The following is a 14,043-nucleotide window of genomic DNA, read 5'->3' on the forward strand; positions in this document are numbered from 1 at the left end:
GCATGTTTAAAGGAACCCGGGTGAATCCTGGCTGCAATGAGGTAATCAAACTAAAATAAAAGTCTGATTAGAAAGGTGTTAAATGTATGCTGGCATGAGGGAATCTCCTGTATATATTATTGCCTTGGGCGTTTTCCTTTTTTTATTTTTCTACTTTTTCTGTTTTTAAGAAAATCACTTACTGATTTTCTGGTAAAAAAAAAAAAGACATTTGTTCATTATTAAGAATTTAATGCAGAAAAATACAAAGATCTTCAGATTCTACCACCTTGAAATAACTACCATTAATGTTGGGTGAACACCATTCCAGGTATCTGTCCATGCACATGTACCATTATAAGGATAGATTGATGGGATGGGCAGACATGAGGTTAGAGAAATAAAGACTTTAGAAAGTAAGAAGTTATAGTACTCTTTTTTTTAGTTTATTTCTTTATGAAGTGCACAGTTCATTGGTTTTTAGTATATTCACAAAGCTGTGCAGCCATCAACACTAATTCCAGAACATTCTCATCACATCAGAAAACAAACCATTAGCAGTCACTCCCATTAAAAGGATCATACACCATGATCGAATGGGATTTATTCCAGGGATGCAAGGATGGTTCAACCTCCACAAATCAATCAGCATGATACACTACATTAACAAAGATAATCTCAAAAGGTGCAGAAAAACTTTTTGAGAAAACTCAACATTCATTTATGATAAAGAATCACAACAAAGTAGGTATAGAGGAAGCATACTTTAACATAATAGAGGCCATATATGACAAGCCCACAGCTAACATACTCAACTCCCTTGCCCTAGGTTACCACTAATCTACTCTCTGTCTCTACGGATTTGCCTGTTCTGAACATTTAATGTAAATGGGCTTATGTAGCCTTTTTTGTCTGGCTTCTTGTACTTACCATGATACTTCAAAATCCATCTATGTGGTAGCATGTGCCTGTACTTCATTTCTTTTTAAGGCTAAAGAATATTCCATTGTAAGTATATGCCACATTTTGCCTCTCCGTTCATCAATAAATGGACATTTGAGTTGTTTCTAGTTTTTGGCTCTTGAAAAACATGCTGCTTTGAACATTTGTGTTCAGATGTTTTGGTTTAAGTGTATGTTTTCAGGTTTTTTGGGTATGGACCTATGAGAATGGAATTTCTGGGTCATATGGTAATTGTACATTGAACATTCTGAGAAGCTGCCTATTTTCCAAACTGGCTGCACCACTAACATTCCCGCCAACAACATATGAGGGTTCGTCTCTCCATATCCTCCCCAGCACTTGTCTGTCTTTTTGATTATAGTCATCCTAGTAGGTGTAAAGTGATATCTCACTGTGGCCTTGATTTGTATTTCCCTAAGGACTAACTACATTGAGCATCTTCTTGTGTCTTTTATAGTATATGCTCTTTAAGAGAAAAATGTTACAATTAATTTTTACTGAATTTAACAAAAGAATCCAGGTAGGCCTTGGGTTTGAGAAACCCTGTGAGTCAGAGGGTACTCAAGCAGAGCAGAAAAATTCTCTGCTTCCACTCCTTATTGATGTTTTCCCTTACACCTTTCACTGCACCTTCCTCACAGGTGTTCAGCAGTGCTTCTGAGATTTACAAACCTCATCCCTTTAAAGGCACCCCAGGGTCCAGGGGAGTTGAGAGGTCGCTACCATGAAGCACCCCTATTTTTCAGAAATGGAAAGAGAAAAGGATTTATCATTATGAGCAGCCTCCTGGTAACCATAGACAAAATCATCTGGATTCCTGTCACAGGATCCAGTGCTACCTGTCAAAGTGGTGGGTAGCAGCCCCCTCTCCTCCCCTCCCCAAGGAGAGGGCCGTCAGAGTCACAGTTCCCCTGCAGACAGCATCCCAGGATCCTGAGCCTCTTGTGACTCAGAGGCCCCGGGTGCTGTCCAGACTGCTGGCCAGCGCAGCCCCAGGGGAAACCATGCAGAGTGTGTTTGTGTCCCCTTTGTGCCCTCCTAAAATAGATGTGGATGATCCACTCTCTTCTGGGGATGGTCCAGTTAGCATTCCTACTGGAACCAAGCCGGCTTGGGATTCTGTAGAGATGGAAATTGAATTTTAACATGTAGGTGTGCCACTTAACCCATTTCCTCTGGTCTTTGGGGTCTGCTTTAAAGAGAAATCACCAAACCCTTTTAATGTAGAAAATGTTCTGTGTCCTGCAGTAAAACGGTTACAAATGATTTGATGTCGTCTTCTCTCCCTTTTAGTGCTTCAGTTCTATGTGCATTTTACTGTGCCCCACTTCTCTTAGGGGCTTGGGTGGGTGGTTGTGCCTTTCTAGAAGAATAACCTTTCCCAGTACTTGCCTTTGAGCAGAGGTGACCGCCCCCCTTTCGGTAACTGTCACAGCCCCCTCCCTGCCTTCTCCCTTGAACAGACCTTTCCTCCACAGTCTGACCCTGGAAACCCCTGGACAGGCGAGGGGCCTGCCTGCTTTCCTTGCATCCTTCCTTCCAGATACTTTAACAGTAGCACTAGCTAGAGAAAGTCGGGTAGTAGTTGAAAGGGTGTGTGAATTCGGTCCCCAGGGACCTGAAGGCTGAGCTTCTGCCCGTGTGTCTGAGCCGGCTCCCTGGTCAGTGTGTGATTGGGGGTTCCCAGCTTGCGTGACCCCATGCTCCCCGTGGGCATTTAACACAGATGGCCCGCACTACCCTAGGAATCCCTTGTTGCAGATGTTTGTCTCGGGTGGGCAGCAGCAGGACCCAGGAGCTGCACGCCTAGCCAGAAACAATTGTACTTGGATAGCACTTCCCAGGGTGGGAATTAAACACAGACAGAAGCTGAGGATTTACGCTGCAGCACGAGGCTGGTGACCACAGAGGCCATTGTGTTTGCAGCCAGAGGGCCCAGGAGGCCTGCAGAGGCTGGCCTGGAGGCTGGCCACCCCTTCAGCGGCTCCTACACTGCTGGGCGTCAGCCAGGAGTGCACAGTCTGGGTCTGAAACAGAAATGAGCACAGGATGAGACAACTGGAGTCTACTGCATCGGCCCGGGGGGCTGGGGCTGGGCTGCGGTGGCCACTTGACTAATTGGGGAAGTTAATAATTAGCTGATGTGTTCTAACAGGGCATAGAGAGCACCCCCAGACCCAGGGCTCCCATGTGTTCCCGGAGGCTGCTGAAATGTTTCTCGAGCGTCACTCCTTTATACCCCCGCCCTACTTTCTCAGGGAGCAGCCAGCTCTCTGCAGTTAGAAGTATCCATCCTAGCATTGTCCTGCTTTTCCTCCTGAATGGTGTGGTTTGGCAGTGATCCCCGGGCTGCCTCACACCACCTCTATTCTGGTGCTTTCTGGCTCAGGCAAATCCAACAAGCATTTGAGCCGGTCGGGTCCCACTGTATTAGGTCCCAGGCAAAGGCTGACCCCCCAGTCCGCCTGCTCAGGTCCGCCCTGTGCTTTCTGCCAAGGTGGCTGTCTTGGGCCAGGAGAAGTGAGGCAGGCCCAGGAGCGACCTCCTGTGTTTGCCAGGAGTGCCTGCTTCCAGTCCTGGGCCGCAGGGACCGTCCGAGTCCGCTGAGCGTCCCGCCTCATTTTCCTGTAAAGAGTTGCTGCATAGACTCTTTATAAGCAAGTCCTTGCAGGTGATTTCCATTTTGAGCCAGCAATCTGGATCCCTCTTGAGATTTCCACATTCTCTTCTTGAATGTTGGACATTTCTTATGCCCTTTTTTGGAGACTGTGCAGAGGAACAAAATAAACACTGGTCAAAGTCTAAATACCTACCAGAGGGATCATTTAATTACATTATGATAAATACGCTTGATGGATATTAAATTTTTTTATTAATACACAAAAGTAGTTCTGCAGTAAGTGAAACAAAAGCAGGTCACAAACTGTCCATATGTTATGATTGCAACTATGTTACGAAACAAAGAAAAATATGGGAAGGAAAAACACCAAAATACATTTGTTATCTTGAGGGAATGAGAAATATAGGTAATTTCTTTTTATCATTTCCATGTTTCCTTATTTCCTACAGTGAATATGTATTAACTTGTTTTTTTAAGTGAAGTATAGTTGACACATAGTATTAATTTCAGGTGTACAACTTAGTGTTTCAACATTTATATACATTATAAAGTGATCACCATAACTCTAATTACACTCTAATTACCATCTGTTACTGAAGTTATTAAAGTATTATTGACTGTAAAATGTAAAAGTTAAAAAAAAAAAGTATTATTGACTGTACTCACTATGCTGTACTTTGAATCCCTGTGATTTGTTTTATAACTGTAAGTTTATACCTCTTAATCCCTTTCATATATTCCCCCCCAACCACCATATTCTTCTTTGTATCCATGAGTCAGTTTCTGTTTTGTTTTTAAATTCCACATATAAATGAACTCATATGGTATTTTTATTTCTGAGTTATTTCACTTAGTATAACACCCTCTACGTCCATCTATGTTGTCAAAAGTAGCAAGATTTTATACTTTTTTATGGCTGAGTGATATTCCTTTGTGTATATATACCACATCTTTATCCAGTCATCTGCCGATAGACACTTGGGTTGCTTCCATATCTTGGCTATTGCAAACGGTGTTGCAATGAACATAAGGGTGTATATATCTTTTCAAATAGGTGTTTTCATTTTCTTTGGATAAATAGCCAGAAGTGGGATTACTGGATCATACGATAGTTCTATTTTTAGTTTTTTAAGGAGCCTGCATACTGTTTCCCACAGTGGCTGCACCAGTTTACATTCCTACACAGCAGTGCAAAAGGGTTCCATTTTCTCTGCATCCTCGCCAACATTTGTTTCCTTGTGTTTTTTATTTTAGCCATTCTGACAGAAGGTGATGTCTCATTGTGGTTTTGATTTGCATTTCCCTTAAGATTAGTGATGTTGAGCATCTTTTCCTGTGCCATCTGTATATCTTCTTTGGAAAAATATCTACTTGGGTCCTCTGCCCATTTTTTAAATTAGATTACTTAGGTTTGGGGGGTTTTTTTTGTTTTGTTTTGTTTTTTGGTGTTGAGTTGTAGAAATTCTTTATATATTTTGGATATTAACCCCTATCAGATATATCACTTGCAAATATCTTCTCCCATTCAGCAGGTTGTCTTTTCATTTTGTTGATGGTATCCTTCACTGTACAAAAGCTTTTTAGTTTGATGTAGTCCCATTTGTTTATTTTTGCTTTCATGTCCCTTGCCTGAAGAGACAAATCCAAAATAAGATGCTAAGACCAGGGCGCCTGGGTGGCTCAGTTGGTTAAGCGACTGCCTTCAGCTCAGGTCATGATCCTGGAGTCCCGGGATCGAGTCCCATACCGGGCTCCTTGCTCAGCAGGGGGTCTGCTTCTCCCTCTGACCCTCCTCCCTCTCATGCTCTCTGTCTCTCATTCTCTCTCAGATAAATAAAAATCTTAAAAAAAAAAAAAAAAAAAGATGCTAAGACCAGTGTTCAAGATTTTACTGTTTATTTTCAGAGTTTTATGGTTTCAGGTCTTACATCTAGGTCTTCAATCAATTTTGAGTTAATTTTTGTGTATGGTGTAAGAAAGTGGTCCAGTTTCATTCTTTTGCATGTAGCTGTCCAGTTTTCCCAACACCACTTATTGAAGAGACTGTCTTCTCTGCATTATATTTATTGCCTCCTCTGTCATAGATTAATTGACTGTATTAGTGTGGGTTTATTTGTGAGCTCTGTATTTTTTTCCATTGACCTATGTGTCTGTTTCTGTGCCAATATCATACTGTTTTGATTATTGTAGCTTTGTAGAATAGTTTGAAATCAAGGAACATGACACCTCCAGCTTTATTATTCTTTCTCAAGTTGCTTTGGCTATTCAGGGTCTTTTGTGGTTCCATACAAATTTAGGATTATTTGTTCTAGTTCTGTGAAAAATAACATTGGTATTTTGATGGGGATTGTTTTGAATCTACAGATTGCTTTAGATAGTATGGACATTTTAAAAATATAAATTCTTCAGGGCGCCTGGGTGGCTCAGTCGTTAAGCGTCTGCCTTCGGCTCAGGTCATGATCCCAGGGTCCTGGGATCGAGCCCCGCATCGGGCTCCCCGCTCTGCGGGAAGCCTGCTTCTCCCTCTCCCACTCCCCCTGCTTGTGTTTCCCCTCTTGCTGTGTCTCTCTCTGTCAAATAAATAAATAAAATCTTTAAAATATATATATATATAAATTCTTCCATTCAATGAGCATGGAGTATCATTTCATTTATTTGTGTCATCTTTAGTTTCATTCATCAGTGTCTTGTAGTTTTCAGAGTACTGGCCTTTCACCTCCTTGGTTACATTTATTCCTAGGTATGTTTGATATTCTCTTTCTGGTATTTCATTATAAAAACACAACCAGTTTCTATATATTAATTTTGTATCCTGCAACTGAATTTGTTTATTCTAATAGTTTTTTGGTGGAGTCTTTAGGGTCTTCTCTATATAGTATCCTATCATCTACAAATAGTGACAGTTTTACTTCTCCCTATGAATTTGGATGCTTTTGTTTCTTTTTCTTGTCTGATTGCTAGGACTAAGCTAAGACTTACAGTACTATGTTGAATAAGATAGTGGCAAGAGTGGGCATCCTTGTCTTGTTACTGATGTTAGAGGAAAAGCTTTTAGCTTTTACCATTGAGTATGTTAGCTGTGGGCTTGTCATAAATGGCCTCTATTATGTTAAAGTATGCTTCCTCTATACCTACTTTTTGTGATTCTTTATCATAAATGAATGTTGAGTTTTCTCAAAAAGTTTTTCTACATCTTTTGAGATTATCATAGGATTTTTATCCTCATTTTGTTAATGTAGTGTATCTGTGTTAATTGATTTGTGATGTTGAACCATCCTTGCATCCCTGAAATAAATCCCATTTGATCATGATGTATGATCCTTTTAATGTATTTTTTATTTTTTATTATGTTCAGTTAGCCACTGTATAGTACATCATTAGTTTTTGATGTAGTGTTCAGTGATTCATTAGTTGCATTTAACACCCAGTGCTCATCACAACACGTGCCCTCCTTAATACCCATCACCTGGCAACCCCATCCTATTTTTAAATTCAATTTGTTAATATTTTCTTGAAGATTTTTACATCTATTGTTGATCATGGACATTGGCCTATGATTTTTTTTTTTGGGGGGGTGGGGGAGTGTCCTCAGTTTTGTTGTCAAGGTAATGCTAGTCTTGTACAATGAATTTGGAAGTGTTACTTCCTCTTCAGTTTTTTAGAATTATTTGAGAAATATAGGTATTAACTCTTTTTTAAATGTTTGGTAGAATTTACCTATGAAGCTGTCAAGGCCTGGACTTTCATTTGTGAGGAAATTTTTTTTTTTTTTTTTAAGATTTTATCCATCTATCTGTCAGAGAGAGAGAGAGAGCACAAGCAGGGAGAGCAGCAGGCAGAGGGAGAAGCAGACTTCCCACTGAGCAGAGAGCCTGATGTGGGACTCGATCCCATGACCCTGGGATCATGACTTGAGCTGAAGGTAGACACATAACCAACTGAGCCACCCAGGCATCCCTGTTAGGAAATTTTTTATTACTGATTCAGTTTCAATTGTTAGTAATTGGTATGTTCAGATTTTCTATTTCTTCCTGATTCAGTCTTGGAGGATTATATGTTTCTAGGAATTGATCCATTTCTTCTAGATTATTCAATTTTTTGGCGTGTAAGTTTTCACGGTATCTTTTTTTTTTTTATGTTAGTCACCATACATCATTAGTTTTTGATGTGGTGATCCACGATCCATTGTTTTCTTTTTTTTTTTTTAATTATGTTAGTCATTCACGGTATCTTTTGAATTTCTCTGGTATCAGTTATAACTTCTCTTTCATTTCCAACTTTATTTGGGACCCCTTTTTTTCTTGATGAGTCTGACTAAAAGTGCCAATTTGGCTTATCTTTTCAAAGGGACAGCTTTTGGTTTCATTGATCTTTTCTGTGTGTGTGTGTGTATTTGTTTTATTTCTACTCTGATCTTTATTACTGCCTTCCTTCTACTAAGTTTGGGCATTGTTTATTCTCCTTTTTCTAGTTTCTTTAGGTGTGAGGTTAGATTGTTTGAGACTTTTCTTGTTTCTTGAGGGAGGCCTGTATTGCTGTAAACTTCCCTCTTAGAACATTTGCTTGTGCTGCATTCCATAGATTCTGGAATGCTTTGTTTCCATTTTCATTTGTTTCAAGGTATTTTTTTTTTAATTTTGTCTTTGATTTCTTTGTTGACCCATTGTTTATTCAGTAGCATGTTGTTTAGCCTCCACATGTTTGTGTGCTTTCCAGTTTTTCTCTTGAAATCAATATCTAGTTTCACACTGTTGTGGTCAGAAAAGATGCTTGATATAATTTCAGTTCTTTTAAATTTATTGAGACTTGTTTTATGGCCAATGTGATCTGTCCTGGAGAATGTTCCATGCGCACTTGAAAAAAATATGTATTCTGCTGTTTTGAGGTGGTATGCTCTTTGTTTATCTGTTAAGTCCATCTGGTCTAGTGTGTCATTTAAGACCACTGTTTCCTTATTGATTTTCTGTCTGGATGATCTATCCATTGATGTAAGTGAGGTGTTATAGGCCCCTACTATTATTATACAGTTGAGCCTTGAACAATATAGGTTTGAACTGGACAGGTCTACTTATACACGTTTTGGTTTTTTTTTCAATATATATTAGAAAGGTTTTATTTTGTAAATACAACTTTTTTCACGTTGTCTTTCCATTTTTGTTTTAACACATGTAATAGTGTTTGTGTAAGACAATATTGATGTGTAGGTACTGACAGATGATTCTTGTGAACAGACAACATTCACTTACAGTATTGATAAGTACAGTACAGAAATGTATTTCTCTTTGATTTTAATAACATTTTCTTCTAGTTTATTGAAAGGATACAGTATATAATATATATAATTACAAAATATATGTTAAACAACTGTTTACATTATCAGGCTTCTGATCTAGAGTAGGCTGTTAGTACTTAAGTTTTGGGGGAGTCAAAAGTTCTGTGCGCTTTTTGACTACACAGATCAGCACCCCTAACTTCCATGTTGTTCAAGGGCCAAATGTAGGATGTGAGGGCGATCTGGCTGTGACATCTGTCACCCCATTGATCGCCAGGGTTGATTCGGCTGATCTGGCTGGCTAGGCGGGTGTCCCCTTCCTCCCTCACCGCTCCATGTGCATCCCTCCCGAAGCTGCACGCTCAGTCGAAGAGGACGACCTTCCCCGATAGAGGAGGACCGTTCTTCGGTCAAGGGTATACAAGTAGCTGCGCTCCCCTGCTAGAACCTCCAAACAAGCTCTCAAGGGCCAAATGTATTACTGTTAATTATTCCCTTTGTGTTACTGTTTGCTTTGTATATTTAGGTCCTCCTGTATTGGATGCATAGATATAATTGTTCTATCTTCTTGTTGGATTGATCCTTTTATCATTATGTAGTGCTCTTTGTCTTGTTACAGTCTGTCTTAAAAATCTATTTTGTCTGATATAATTATTGGTACCCCAGCTTTCTTTTCATTTCCATTTACATAGAATGGCTTTTTTTATCCCTTCACTTTCAGTGTCTGTGTGTCTTTATATCTGAAATGAGTCTCTTGTAAGGCAGCATTTTGGGGTCTTTTTTTTTTTTTAATCAGTTCAGCCACCCTATGTGTTTTGAATGGAGCATTTAATTCATTTACATTTAAAGTAATTGTTCGGTACGTACTTACTGCCATTTTGTTCATTGTTTTCTGGTTGTTTTTGTAGTTCTCTGTTCCTTTTTCTCTTGCTCTCTTGTGGTTTGATGACTTTTAGTGCTATGTTTGATTTCTTTTTCTTTATTTTGCATGTGTCTATTATAGGTCTTTGGTTTATGGTTACTATGAGGTTTTTAATATAATACCCTATGTATATGGCAGTCTATTTTAAGTTGATGGTCGCTTAAGTTCAAACACTAAAGCACTAGTGTTTTCTAAAAGCACTACATTTTTCCTCCCCTTCCCATTATGTTTTTGACATCATATTTTAAATCTTTTTATTTTGTGTGTACTCCTTAACTAATTTTTGTAGATATAGTTGATTTTACTACTTTTGTCTTTTAACCTTCATACTACCTTTACTGTATATTTGCTTTTATCAGAGATTTTTTCTTTCATAATTTTCTTACTTCTGGTTGTGGCCTTTTCTTTCTTACTCCCTATAGGGCGCCTGGGTGACTCAATCGGTTAAGCGTCTGCCTTCGGCTCAGGTCATGATCCCAGGTTCCTGGGATCAAGCCCCACATCGGGCTCCCTGCTCATTGGAGAGCCTGCTTCTCCCTCTCCCTCTGCTGCTCCCCCTGCTTGTGCTCTTTCTCTCTGTCAAATAAATAAATAAAATCTTTTAAAAAAAAAAAAGCCCTGGAACATTTCTTGTAAGGCTGGTTTAGTGGTGAGGAATTCCTTTAGCTTTTCTTTCTGGGAAACTCTCTCTCTCTCCTTCAATTCTAAATGATAATCTTGCCAGGTAGTATTCATGGTTGTAGGTTTTTTCCTTTCAGCACTTTGAATATATCATGCCATTCTCTTCTGGCCTGCAAGACTTCTGTGGAAAAATCAGCTAATAGTCTTATGGGGTTTCCCTTGTACATAACTAGTTGCCTTCCTTTTGCTGCTTTTAAGATTCTCTTTTTCTTTTCTTTTCTTTTTTTTTTTTTTAAAGATTTTTATTTATTTACTGAGAGAGAGAATGATAGAGAGAGAGCATGAGAGGGAGGAGGGTCAGAGGGAGAAGCAGACTCCCTGCTGAGCAGGGAGCCTGATGCGGGACTCGATCCTGGGACTCCAGGATCATGACCTGAGCCGAAGGCAGTTGTTTAACCAACTGAGCCACCCAGGCGCCCTAAGATTCTCTTTTTCTTTTTGCTATTCATCTTTGGTGATTTCCACTACCATCTTCCAGATGATGATCCATTCTTCATTCTTCTGCATCCTCTAATTTGCTGTTGATTCCTTCTCCTGTATTTTTTATTTCAGTTATTGTATTCTTCAGCTCTGATTGGTTCTTTTTCATATTTTCTCTTTGTTGTAGTTCTCACTGTGTTCATCCACTCTTCTCCCAAGTTTGGCAAGCATCTTTATGACTGCTAATTTGAACTCCTTATCAGGTAGATTGCATATCTCCATTTTGTTAAGTTGGGTTTTTTTTGGTGGGGTTTTTTTTTTTTTTTTTTGAGGTTTTGTCTTATTCTTTTGTTTGGAACATATTCTTCTGTCTCTTCATTTTGCCTGTCTGTTTCTGTGTATTAAGCAGATCAGCTACATTTCCCAGTCTTGAAGGAGTGACGTTACGTGGGTGTCCTGTGGGGCCCAGAAACACAGCCTCTCCTGGTCATTAGAACCAAGTGCTCCAGGGGTGTTCCCTCTGTGGATTGCATGCGCTGTTTTGCTGTGCTTGGCCATTAGTGCTGCAGGCACACTGGTGAGCAGGGCTGGCCCCCAGCCTACCTGGCTGCAGTGCGTGTCTGTAACTGCTGTGGGCATGCTGGTGGGGGCCAGCCAGGTCCACCCACCACAGCAGGGCAGGAGCCACTTTGGGGGAGTGCTGGTCCCTGCTAGGCCCCAGGTGTGGTGCACAGGAACTGCTTGGAGGGGTGCCTGCCAGGACAGGCAGGGTAGGTCTGCAGGGGAACATTTGGGTGGGTTGAGTTGTGCTAGCAAGGTAGATGGAGAGTATCAGAAATGGCACCTACCAGTGCGCCATTTCTTCTTTTGGCCAAGCAAGTTCCCACAGATCCACATGCCTCTGGCACATACCCTGAGATTAGTCAATAAATCTCCTTCGTGTATGGCCCAAGCACTTTTCAAACTGCCGCCTCTGAGCGGGATGTCAGAGTGAGCTTGTGTGCCCGCCCTTGAAGAGCAGAATCTCTGTTTCCTATAGCCCTCCTGCTCTCCCTGCTGATTTTTAAAAGTAGATTATGGGGATGGGGCTCATCTTCCCAGTGCAGGTCCGCAGGGCAGGGGTGCCTGATGCAGGGCCTGAACCTTAGGGAGGACCTCGGCATTTGTGGTATCCGCCCCGCCCGTGGAGTGCCACACCAGGTGTGTGGGTCCTGACTAGACCACATGTCTGCCAGACCCTCCTACCCATCTCAGTGTGGCTTTTTCTTTAGATCTTCAGTTGTGGGAGAGCTGTTCTGCTAGTCTTCAGGTGGTCATCAGCAAGGGTGGTTCTACATGTAGATGTAGTTTGGGTGTGTCCATGGGGGAGACAAGTTCAGGATCGTCTTACTCTGCCATTGTGATCATGTCCCCCTAACATGTATTTACTCATAGAATTAGAAACAGTGTTTTAACAATTGATTTAAGTCAATTTAAGAAAAACATATCAGGGAAAGAGGTCAAAGAAACTCTTCAGACTTGCTTTTGGCAACTCCCCGAGTATAATCTGCATTACAGATTGTTCTGGTCTCCATTTCCTATGCTGCTGACACTCCATTAATAAGTTTGTTGAAGGCAGGGAAAGTTCTTATCTGCTTTTGTGGCCCTCTCCCTCAGTGCCTTACCCCTTTTCTGGCTGAATAAATAGTTGCAAAATTGACTGGAGGCATATATATTCAGTATTTTTCTAAGAGCAACGACAGGTTTTCCAAAAGCAGCCAGGGCTGTGCAGTGTAGCCAGAGGGGTGCCCTGCAGGGGAGCTCCTGGGAGGGCCCACCAAAGACCTCTCTTGGCCACAGTCGCTGTGGGTACTCGGACAGCTGAGCTGAAGGGGCACTGACTGTTGCAGCCATGATAAATATCTGTGGTTTGTTTCCATCCAGACTGGGGAAAACTTCGAGCTCTACTGAGATTCCAGGCATCTTCCCCTTCCTCTGTTTTGCTGTATGTGCTAATTATTGACAAGCTCTGTTTTTCTGGGAGGAGTGGCTCCTGGCTGGCCTGTTCTCAGCCAGAATGTTCACAAGGAACATTCCGTGCTCGGTACTGACTGCAGGCAGAGATGAAGGAGGCGCCACAGGAGACTAACCGAGGAACCCAACACACCCCCCGCCCTTCCAGCTTACACTAGAAAAACAAGAGGAATGAGGAAAGCTACCCTAGGAAATGCCTTCTTTAAAAATGTATTCCTTTTCCCCCTACTTTGATAAGTTTGGGAATTTGTTATTCCTGCAATTTTTTTTTAAGTAGAAAAATACACAATTAACTTAATTATTCCAGCCAGCTTTGGGCCTAGCTCCACCAGTAGGGGATAAACGTGGCATGGCAGAGGCCCCTGTGGATTATGATTTATGTGTTTAGTTATTTTCCATTTTGTAGCTTCATTACGGGGCCACTTTCTTGCTCCCTGAACGTCCTGATTCCCAGCAGGCTGACTGTGTGTGGACGTCACGGCAGGGCAACGGCTACCGCGCTCAGCCTCTGCCACCCGCTCCTTCAGCAGAGGAGCACCTCAGTTAATCTGTTCGGTGGACAGGAGACGGAGCTGCGCCTGGCTCTCTGGCTCGTGATCTGGCACCTCCGCCAGCCCCTCTCTGCCGTGGGGTTTGAGTCCGAGCGGGAAGGTGCCCGGTGTGTCTGCGCGCCCTCTAGAGCAGCTTCGTCCCAGGTGCTTCAGGAGACGGGCGCCCCATGGGCTAGAGCCACACAGCTGGGACCTCACCGAATCTGCTCTCCCACACCCCAACTCTGCTTGTCCTGGCCCCGGGCAAGCGGAGCAAGTATTCACTTCTCCATCTCTCTCCCCCTCCTCTGGCCTGAGGTGTTTGAGGAATTGTGGCGGAGTAAAGGGAAGACTCCATCGCAGATTGTTTCAGAAAAGAAGCTTGAACTGATGCAGGATCAAGAGGCGCTGGAACGGGTCTGCCACACCGTGATGGAGGGGCATCCTCAAGTGGTAATTATCACCTGCAGGGAGAAGAGGGGCTTCATGTGCAGCCGGGGCAAGGGTCCACCCTCCTGGCCAGCACAGGGCCAGCGCCAGCCTGAGGACTCGGCCGAGAGCCTCTCCACTGCTTCCCCTCGCAGCCCAGAGGCGCCTCCTAATAAGGGCTGGCCCAATTTCATCAGGAAGTCCCTAATAAATT

At 42.0% G+C, this 14,043-nt stretch overlaps 1 protein-coding gene and 1 long non-coding RNA gene across 2 annotated transcripts in view; both read left to right on the forward strand.

The window, feature by feature from the left end:
• Positions 1–14,043, forward strand: part of GATB (glutamyl-tRNA amidotransferase subunit B) — a 92,848-nt gene that overhangs the window by 75,315 nt on the left and 3,490 nt on the right. The window contains exon 12 of the mRNA XM_081813111.1: positions 13,719–13,853. Coding sequence (XP_081669237.1) covers positions 13,719–13,853 — 135 coding nt within the window. The remainder of the gene's footprint in view (positions 1–13,718; positions 13,854–14,043) is intronic.
• Positions 5,425–9,161, forward strand: LOC145720092 (uncharacterized). Its single transcript, XR_014142809.1, has 2 exons — positions 5,425–5,980; positions 6,196–9,161. It is a non-coding gene; the product is annotated as an uncharacterized LOC145720092 (long non-coding RNA).

This window comes from Leptonychotes weddellii, chromosome 2, assembly GCF_054177405.1.
Source record: "Leptonychotes weddellii isolate Sample4059 chromosome 2, ASM5417740v2, whole genome shotgun sequence".
In the NCBI taxonomy this organism is placed as follows: Eukaryota; Metazoa; Chordata; class Mammalia; order Carnivora; family Phocidae; genus Leptonychotes; species Leptonychotes weddellii.